Source organism: Leishmania braziliensis, contig 5, assembly GCF_000002845.2.
Source record: "Leishmania braziliensis MHOM/BR/75/M2904 WGS CADA00000000 data, contig 5, whole genome shotgun sequence".
Classification (NCBI taxonomy): Eukaryota; Euglenozoa; class Kinetoplastea; order Trypanosomatida; family Trypanosomatidae; genus Leishmania; species Leishmania braziliensis.
Window position 1 is genome coordinate 1 of NW_004057984.1, and position 8,792 is coordinate 8,792.

The 8,792-nt window shown below is 64.2% G+C and overlaps 3 protein-coding genes across 3 annotated transcripts; all 3 read left to right on the top strand.

The window, feature by feature from the left end:
* Positions 1-988: 988 nt before the first annotated feature.
* Positions 989-2,743, top strand: GP63-2 (GP63, leishmanolysin; the record flags this gene model as incomplete). Its single annotated transcript, XM_001562877.1, has 1 exon — positions 989-2,743. One exon carries the CDS (start codon positions 989-991, stop codon positions 2,741-2,743), a length of 1,755 nt encoding a protein of 584 aa, XP_001562927.1.
* Positions 2,744-3,900: 1,157 nt separating this feature from the next.
* Positions 3,901-5,655, top strand: GP63-2 (GP63, leishmanolysin; the record flags this gene model as incomplete). Its single annotated transcript, XM_001562878.1, has 1 exon — positions 3,901-5,655. One exon carries the CDS (start codon positions 3,901-3,903, stop codon positions 5,653-5,655), a length of 1,755 nt encoding a protein of 584 aa, XP_001562928.1.
* A 1,147-nt stretch (positions 5,656-6,802) lies between these two features.
* Positions 6,803-8,557, top strand: GP63-2 (GP63, leishmanolysin; the record flags this gene model as incomplete). Its single annotated transcript, XM_001562879.1, has 1 exon — positions 6,803-8,557. The coding sequence occupies one exon, from the start codon at positions 6,803-6,805 to the stop codon at positions 8,555-8,557; it is 1,755 nt and encodes a 584-aa protein (XP_001562929.1).
* Between the last annotated feature and the right edge of the window lie 235 nt (positions 8,558-8,792).

Here is an 8,792-nt window from a genome sequence, read left to right on the forward strand (position 1 = left end):
GGGGGGGGGGACAGACAGAACGCTGGGGGCGCGGTGCCGCTGTAGTGCGCCCCTGTGCCGACGGCCATCGCAGCTCACGCGCGTCGGAATGGCCTTTGGTTTTTTAGTTTTTAGTTCTCGTTGTTCTGTCGCCTCTCGGTGACGGCGTTCCCAGTGCGGCATCAGAGTCTGATGGATGCGTGTGTTGGGGGCTCTCTCTCTCGCAGCCCCCACCACCCCCTCCCTTTCCGTTGCTTCTCTTTTCCTATTGCTGCGCGAGTGTGCGTGCCGCTGGTAGACACCTTGAGCTCCTGGCCATTCGCCCTGCAGTGGCGCAGACGACCATCAAGGTCATGGGGTGGGTCTCGACACAGCCCGCTGTCCCACGGCGAGCACACCGCGCGTGTTTGTTTTCCTTTGCTTTCTGTATTCTGTGCTTTCGACTCTGCAAACGCCGTGCGGCGGGCGCAGGCGGCCTGATGTGCGCCCTCTCTCTCTCTCGGCAGCGCGACACGGGGAATGGACGTGAGCCAGAGGGGAGGAAGGCGAGCACGCGCCTCTGCGCCATGGCCGGCAGCCGTGCGCTTCCTTCTCGCGACCTCCCAGAGAGTCACCCTCTCCCCCGCCCAGCATGCGTTAGCAGGGCGCTCTCGCCTACGGTACTCGCCGTCCTCCGACACGCGCCCTATTCGGGGCCGAAAAGGGCAGCCAGAGGGCGTGGGGCCGCGGCGTGCGGGGCACCTCCCCCCCGCTTCCCTCCAGGGCCCTCCGCCCCTCACTCTTTCTCCGCCTTCCACCCTCCTTACCACCTCCCTTGCCCCCTTCCTCCTCTCCAGACCCACTCGCACATTCCGTCTCGATCCCCACCCCCGCCCACCCTCATGCACACACAATCCGCCGCACACAAGCCTTCATCCTCACACCCCCTTCTACTCTCCCACCCGCCCACGTGTTGGCCGGCGTCACTGGCCCCCTGGCACGCACCCGCAGCACTGCCGGCACTGCCAGCATGTCCCGCGACCGCAGCAGCACGCACCGGCGCCGCAGCGTCGCCGCACGCCTGATGCGGCTCGCCGCAGCGGGCCTCGTCATGGCCGTCGGTGCCGCCGCCGTGTGGGTGCAGGCCGCCGGCCATCACTGCATCCACGACAGGCTGCAGGCCCGCGTGCTGCAGTCGGTGGCGCAGCAGCACAGGCCTCCCGGCAGCGTCTCGGCCCTCGGTCTGCCCTACGTGTCCGCCGACCCCATCAGCAGCGCTCACACCGTCGACTGGGCGCAGGCCGACAGCACGTCGCCGAGTGTCGCGCACTCCGCGGACTGGGGTGCTATGCGGATCTACGTCTCTTACGCAGACCTCATAGACCCCGACTACTACTGCTCCTACGTCGGGCAGCTTATCGACAACCATCACGGTGCCATCGACATCTGCGAAGCCAAAGACATCCTCACGGAGGAGAGGCGCCACATCCTGATCAACATCCTCTTACCACTGGCGCTGCAGCTGCATGTGGAGCGGCTGAAGGTGAGGCAGGTGCAGGGCACCTGGAAGGTGACCGGCATGGAGGGCGACGTGTGCGGCGAGTTCAAGGTACCGGAGGAACACGTCACGGTAGGCTTCAGCAACATCGACTTCGTGCTGTACGTCGCCTCGGTGCCGATCGAGGGGAATATCCTTGCGTGGTCCGCGTTCTGCCAGGTGTTCACTAACGGCCGACCTGCCGTGGGTGTCATCAACATCCCGGCGGTCAACATTCGGTCACCCTACGACCAATTAATGATACGCACCGTGGCGCACGAGGTGGCGCACGCCCTCGGCTTCAACCGCATTTTTTTCGACAGCTTCGGCATGGTGACGGCCGCCATTGGAATTCGTGGCAAAGACTATTATGCTCCTGTGCTCAACACCCCCACGGTGGTGACCAAGGCACGCGAGCAGTACGGCTGCACCCTCTTGAGCTTTCTTGAGCTGGAGGATAAGGGCGGCTTTGCCTCTCTTGGCTCGCATCTTAAGGGGCGCAACGCCAAGGACGAGCTCATGTCTTCTGTCGTTAAGGGAGGGTACTACACCGCCCTGACCATGGCCGTCTTCCAGGACCTCGGCTTCTACCAGGCGGACTTCAGCATGGCCGAGGTGATGCCGTGGGCCTATCTCGCCACCTGCGACTTCCTCACCAATAAGTGCATGGAGAGGAACATCACGCAGTGGCCCGGGATGTTCTGCAACACCACTGACGTTCTTCTGCGCTGTTCCACTGACCGACTGACCCTCGGAACGTGCAAATTTACCCAACGGAAAAGGCCGCTGCCGACGTACTTCCAGTACTTCACTGACTCCTTCATCGGCGGATTCTCACCGTTCATGGACTACTGCCCGTACGTGGATACCTACCCCGACGGTGCTTGCAATCAGGACCCATCGATGGCATCGCCTTCTTTGCAGGCCTTCAACGTCTTCTCCGACGCGGCGCGCTGCTTGGATGGCGTCTTCAGACCGAAGCACGGCATCGTTCACGGTAACCACTACAACGGCTTGTGCGCCAACGTGAAGTGCGACAGAGTCCACCACAGGTACAGCGTCCAGGTGTACGGCAGCAGCGGCTACGTCGCATGCACGCCGGGCCAAAGCATTGAGCTGGCCACGACCAGCGACGCCTTCGTGGAAGGCAGCTACATTATGTGCCCGCTGTACGTGGAGGTGTGCCAGGCCAACATCAAGGGAGTCATAGACTTCGAGGGAGACGCTGCCGACACAGCGGCGGTGTGATGGTGGAGTGAAAGGATGACTGCATTGGCCACTGTGACGGCTGTGCGCTGCTGGGGATAGTGCTCGCTGCCATGGCAGGCCTCGTGGTGGGGCTGCTCCTTATCAGCCTCCCCTGATCGCGACGCAAGCTGAGCGGCTCCCGCTGTGGCTGACGAGGGCCTCTGCTAGCGTGAAACGGAACGAGCAGGACGGCTGGGTGCGCGGTGCCGCTGTAGTGCGCCCCTGTGCCGACGGCCATCGATGCCCACGCGCGTCGAAATGGCCTTTGTTTTTAGTTTTTAGTTTTCGTTGTTCTGTCGCCTCTCGGTGACGGCATCTCCCGTATCGCAAGCGTATTCTGATGGATGCGTGTGTTGGGGGCTCTCTCTCTCGCAGCCCCCACCACCCCCTCCCTTTCCGTTGCTTCTTTTTTCCTATTGCTGCGCGGGTGTGCGTGCCGCTGGTAGACACCTTGAGCTCCTGGCCATTCGCCCTGCAGTGGCGCAGACGACCATCAAGGTCATGGGGTGGGTCTCGACACACCCCGCTGTCCCACGGCGAGCACACCGCGCGTGTTTGTTTTCCTTTGCTTTCTGTATTCTGTGCTTTCGACTCTGCAAACGCCGTGCGGCGGGCGCAGGCGGCCTGATGTGCGCCCTCTCTCTCTCTCGGCAGCGCGACACGGGGAATGGACGTGAGCCAGAGGGGAGGAAGGCGAGCACGCGCCTCTGCGCCATGGCCGGCAGCCGTGCGCTTCCTTCTCGCGACCTCCCAGAGAGTCACCCTCTCCCCCGCCCAGCACGCGTCAGCAGGGCGCCCTCGCCTACGGTACTCGCCGTCCTCCGACACACGCCCTATTCGGGGCCGAAAAGGGCAGCCGGAGGGCGTGGGGCCGCGGCGTGCGGGGCACCTCCCCCCCGCTTCCCTCCAGGGCCCTCCGCCCCTCACTCTTTCTCCGCCTTCCACCCTCCTTACCACCTCCCTTGCCCCCTTCCTCCTCTCCAGACCCACTCGCACATCCCGTCTCGATCCCCACCCCCGCCCACCCTCATGCACACACAATCCGCCGCACACAAGCCTTCATCCTCACACCCCCTTCTACTCTCCCACCCGCCCACGTGTTGGCCGGCGTCACTGGCCCCCTGGCACGCACCCGCAGCACTGCCGGCACTGCCAGCATGTCCCGCGACCGCAGCAGCACGCACCGGCGCCGCAGCGTCGCCGCACGCCTGATGCGGCTCGCCGCAGCGGGCCTCGTCATGGCCGTCGGTGCCGCCGCCGTGTGGGTGCAGGCCGCCGGCCATCACTGCATCCACGACAGGCTGCAGGCCCGCGTGCTGCAGTCGGTGGCGCAGCAGCACAGGCCTCCCGGCAGCGTCTCGGCCCTCGGTCTGCCCTACGTGTCCGCCGACCCCATCAGCAGCGCTCACACCGTCGACTGGGCGCAGGCCGACAGCACGTCGCCGAGTGTCGCGCACTCCGCGGACTGGGGCACGCTGCGCATCTACGTCTCTTACGCAGACCTCACGGACCCCGACTGCTACTGCTCCTACGCCGGGCAGCTTGTGAACAACCACGCTGGCGCTCTCGACATCTGCAAAGGCGAGGACATCCTCACCGACGCGAAGCGCTACACCCTCGTCACCTACCTCTTACCACTGGCGCTGCAGCTGCACACGGAGCGGCTGGAGGTGAGGCAGGTGCAGGGCACCTGGAAGGTGACCGGCATGGAGGGCGACGTGTGCGGCACCTTCAAGGTACCGCAGGAACACGTCACGGTAGGCGTCAGCAACACCGACTTCGTGCTGTACGTCGCCTCGGTGCCGAGCGATCCGGGCGTGATGGCGTGGGCTGTAATGTGCCAGGCGTTCCCTGACGACCGACCTGCCGTGGGTGTCGTCAACATCCCGACCGCCTACATTCAGTCAGCCTACGACCAGATTATGGTGCGCACCGTGGCGCACGAGGTGGCGCACGCCCTCGGCTTCGACCTCACCGCTTTCGATGCACTCGAACTCATTCATGACGTGAAGGACTTGCGCGAGAGGAACTACGAAGTTCCTGTGCTCAGCAGCCCCACGGTGGTGGCCAAGGCGCGCGAGCAGTACGGCTGCACCACCTTGACGTTTCTGGAGCTGGAGGATACGGGCGGCTCGGGCTTTGCTGGATCACATCTTAAGGGACGCAACGCCAAGGACGAGCTCATGGCGCCTGCCTCGGATGCTGGGTACTACACTAACCTGACCATGGCCGTCTTCCAGGACTTCGGCTTCTACCAGGCGGACTTCACCAAGGCCGAGGTGATGCCGTGGGCCAATCTGGCCAGCTGCGACTTCATCACCAAGAAGTGCATGGAGAACAACATCACGCAGTGGCCGGAGATGTTCTGCAACACCACGGAGAGGCGGTATCGGTGCCCCAGCGACCGCCTTAAAATCGGGACGTGCAGCATAGTCAAGCATGACGACCCGCTGCCGACGTACTTCCGGTACTTCACCAAAACGTCTGTCGGCGGGAGCACAGAATTCATGGACTACTGCCCGATTATCGTGCCCTACGGCACTGCTGCTTGCAATCAGGACCCATCGACGGCGTCGACTACTGTAAAGGAGTTCAGCGTCTTCTCCGACGCGTCGCGCTGCTTGGATGGAGCCTTCACACCGAAGCACAGCACTGGTCCCCCTGGGCCGTACAATGGCATGTGCGCCAACGTGAAGTGCGACAGAGCCCACCACACGTACAGCGTCCAGGTGCGCGGCAGCAGCGGCTACGTCGCATGCACGCCGGGCCAGAGGCTGGAGCTGGCCACGACCAGCGCCGCCTTCGTGGAAGGCAGCTACATTATGTGCCCGCTGTACGTGGAGGTGTGCCAGGCCAACATCAAGGGAGTCATAGACTTCGAGGGAGACGCTGCCGACACAGCGGCGGTGTGATGGTGGAGTGAAAGGATGACTGCATTGGCCACTGTGACGGCTGCGCTGCTGGGGATAGTGCTCGCTGCCATGGCAGGCCTCGCGGTGTGGCTGCTCCTTATCAGCCTCCCCTGATCGTGACGCAAGCTGAGCGGCTCCCGCTGTGGCTGACGAGGGCCTCTGCTAGCGTGAAACGGAACGAGCAGGACGGCTGGGGGCGCGGTGCCGCTGTAGTGTGCCCCTGTGCCGACGGCCATCGCAGCCCACGCGCGTCGAAATGGCCTTTGTTTTTTTAGTTTTTAGTTCTCGTTGTTCTGTCGCCTCTCGGTGACGGCGTTCCCAGTGCGGCATCAGAGTCTGATGGATGCGTGTGTTGGGGGCTCTCTCTCTCGCAGCCCCCACCACCCCCTCCCTTTCCGTTGCTTCTCTTTTCCTATTGCTGCGCGGGTGTGCGTGCCGCTGGTAGACACCTTGAGCTCCTGGCCATTCGCCCTGCAGTGGCGCAGACGACCATCAAGGTCATGGGGTGGGCCTCGACACACCCCGCTGTCCCACGGCGAGCACACCGCGCGTGTTTGTTTTCCTTTGCTTTCTGTATTCTGTGCTTTCGACTCTGCAAACGCCGTGCGGCGGGCGCAGGCGGCCTGATGTGCGCCCTCTCTCTCTCTCGGCAGCGCGACACGGGGAATGGACGTGAGCCAGAGGGGAGGAAGGCGAGCACGCGCCTCTGCGCCATGGCCGGCAGTCGTGCGCTTCGTTGTCGCGACCTCCCAGAGAGTCACCCTCTCCCCCGCCCAGCATGCGTCAGCAGGGCGCTCTCGCCTACGGTACTCGCCGTCCTCCGACACGCGCCCCATTCGGGGCCGAAAAGGGCAGCCAGAGGACGTGGGGCCGCGGCGTGCGGGGCACCTCCCCCCCGCTTCCCTCCAGGGCCCTCCGCCCCTCACTCTTTCTCCGCCTTCCTCCCTCCTTACCACCTCCCTTGCCCCCTTCCTCCTCTCCAGACTCACTGGCACATCCCGTCTCGATCCCCACCCCCGCCCACCCTCATGCACACTCAAACCGCGGCACACAAGCCCTCATCCTCACACCCCCTCCCACTCTGCCACTCGCCCACGTGTTGGCCGGCGTCACTGGCCCCCTGGCACGCACCCGCGGCACTGCCAGCATGTCCCGCGACCGCAGCAGCACGCACCGGCGCCGCAGCGTCGCCGCACGCCTGATGCGGCTCGCCGCAGCGGGCCTCGTCATGGCCGTCGGTGCCGCCGCCGTGTGGGTGCAGGCCGCCGGCCATCACTGCATCCACGACAGGCTGCAGGCCCGCGTGCTGCAGTCGGTGGCGCAGCAGCACAGGCCTCCCGGCAGCGTCTCGGCCCTCGGTCTGCCCTACGTGTCCGCCGACCCCATCAGCAGCGCTCACACCGTCGACTGGGCGCAGGCCGACAGCACGTCGCCGAGTGTCGCGCACTCCGCGGACTGGGGCACGCTGCGCATCTACGTCTCTTACGAAGACCTCACGGACCCCGACTGCTACTGCTCCTACGCCGGGCAGCTTGTGAACAACCACGCTGGCGCTCTCGACATCTGCAAAGGCGAGGACATCCTCACGGACGCGAAGCGCCACACCCTGATCAGCGACCTCTTACCACTGGCGCTGCAGCTGCACACGGAGCGACTGGAGGTGAGGCAGGTGCAGGGCACCTGGAAGGTGACCGGCATGAAGGGCGACGTGTGCGGCACCTTCAAGGTACCGCAGGAACACGTCACGGTAGGCGTCAGCAACACCGACTTCGTGCTGTACGTCGCCTCGGTGCCGAGCGGTGCGGATGTGATGGCGTGGGCTGTAATGTGCCAGGCGTTCCCTGACGACCGACCTGCCGTGGGTGTCGTCAACATCCCGACCGCCTACATTCAGTCAGCCTACGACCAGATTATGGTGCGCACCGTGGCGCACGAGGTGGCGCACGCCCTCGGCTTCGACCTCACCGCTTTCGATGCACTCGAACTCATTCATGACGTGAAGGACTTGCGCGAGAGGAACTACGAAGTTCCTGTGCTCAGCAGCCCCACGGTGGTGGCCAAGGCGCGCGAGCAGTACGGCTGCACCACCTTGACGTTTCTGGAGCTGGAGGATACGGGCGGCTCGGGCTTTGCTGGATCACATCTTAAGGGACGCAACGCCAAGGACGAGCTCATGGCGCCTGCCTCGGATGCTGGGTACTACACTAACCTGACCATGGCCGTCTTCCAGGACTTCGGCTTCTACAAGGCGGACTTCACCAAGGCCGAGGTGATGCCGTGGGCCAATCTGGCCAGCTGCGACTTCATCACCAAGAAGTGCATGGAGAACAACATCACGCAGTGGCCGGAGATGTTCTGCAACACCACGGAGAGGCGGTATCGGTGCCCCAGCGACCGCCTTAAAATCGGGACGTGCAGCATAGTCAAGCATGACAACCCGCTGCCGACGTACTTCCGGTACTTCACCAAAACGTCTGTCGGCGGGAGCACAGAATTCATGGACTACTGCCCGATTATCGTGCCCTACGGCACTGCTGCTTGCAATCAGGACCCATCGACGGCGTCGCCTTCTTTAAAGGAGTTCAGCGTCTTCTCCGACGCGTCGCGCTGCTTGGATGGAGCCTTCACACCGAAGCACAGCACTGGTCCCCCTGGGCCGTACAATGGCTTGTGCGCCAACGTGAAGTGCGACAGAGCCCACCACACATACAGCGTCCAGGTGTACGGCAGCAGCGGCTACGTCGCATGCACGCCGGGCCAGAGGCTGGAGCTGGCCACGACCAGCACCGCCTTCGTGGAAGGCAGCTACATTATGTGCCCGCTGTACGTGGAGGTGTGCCAGGCCAACATCAAGGGAGTCATAGACTTCGAGGGAGACGCTGCCGACACAGCGGCGGTGTGATGGTGGAGTGAAAGGATGACTGCATTGGCCACTGTGACGGCTGCGCTGCTGGGGATAGTGCTCGCTGCCATGGCAGGCCTCGCGGTGTGGCTGCTCCTTATCAGCCTCCCCTGATCGTGACGCAAGCTGAGCGGCTCCCGCTGTGGCTGACGAGGGCCTCTGCTAGCGTGAAACGGAACGAGCAGGACGGCTGGGGGCGCGGTGCCGCTGTAGTGTGCCCCTGTGCCGACGGCCA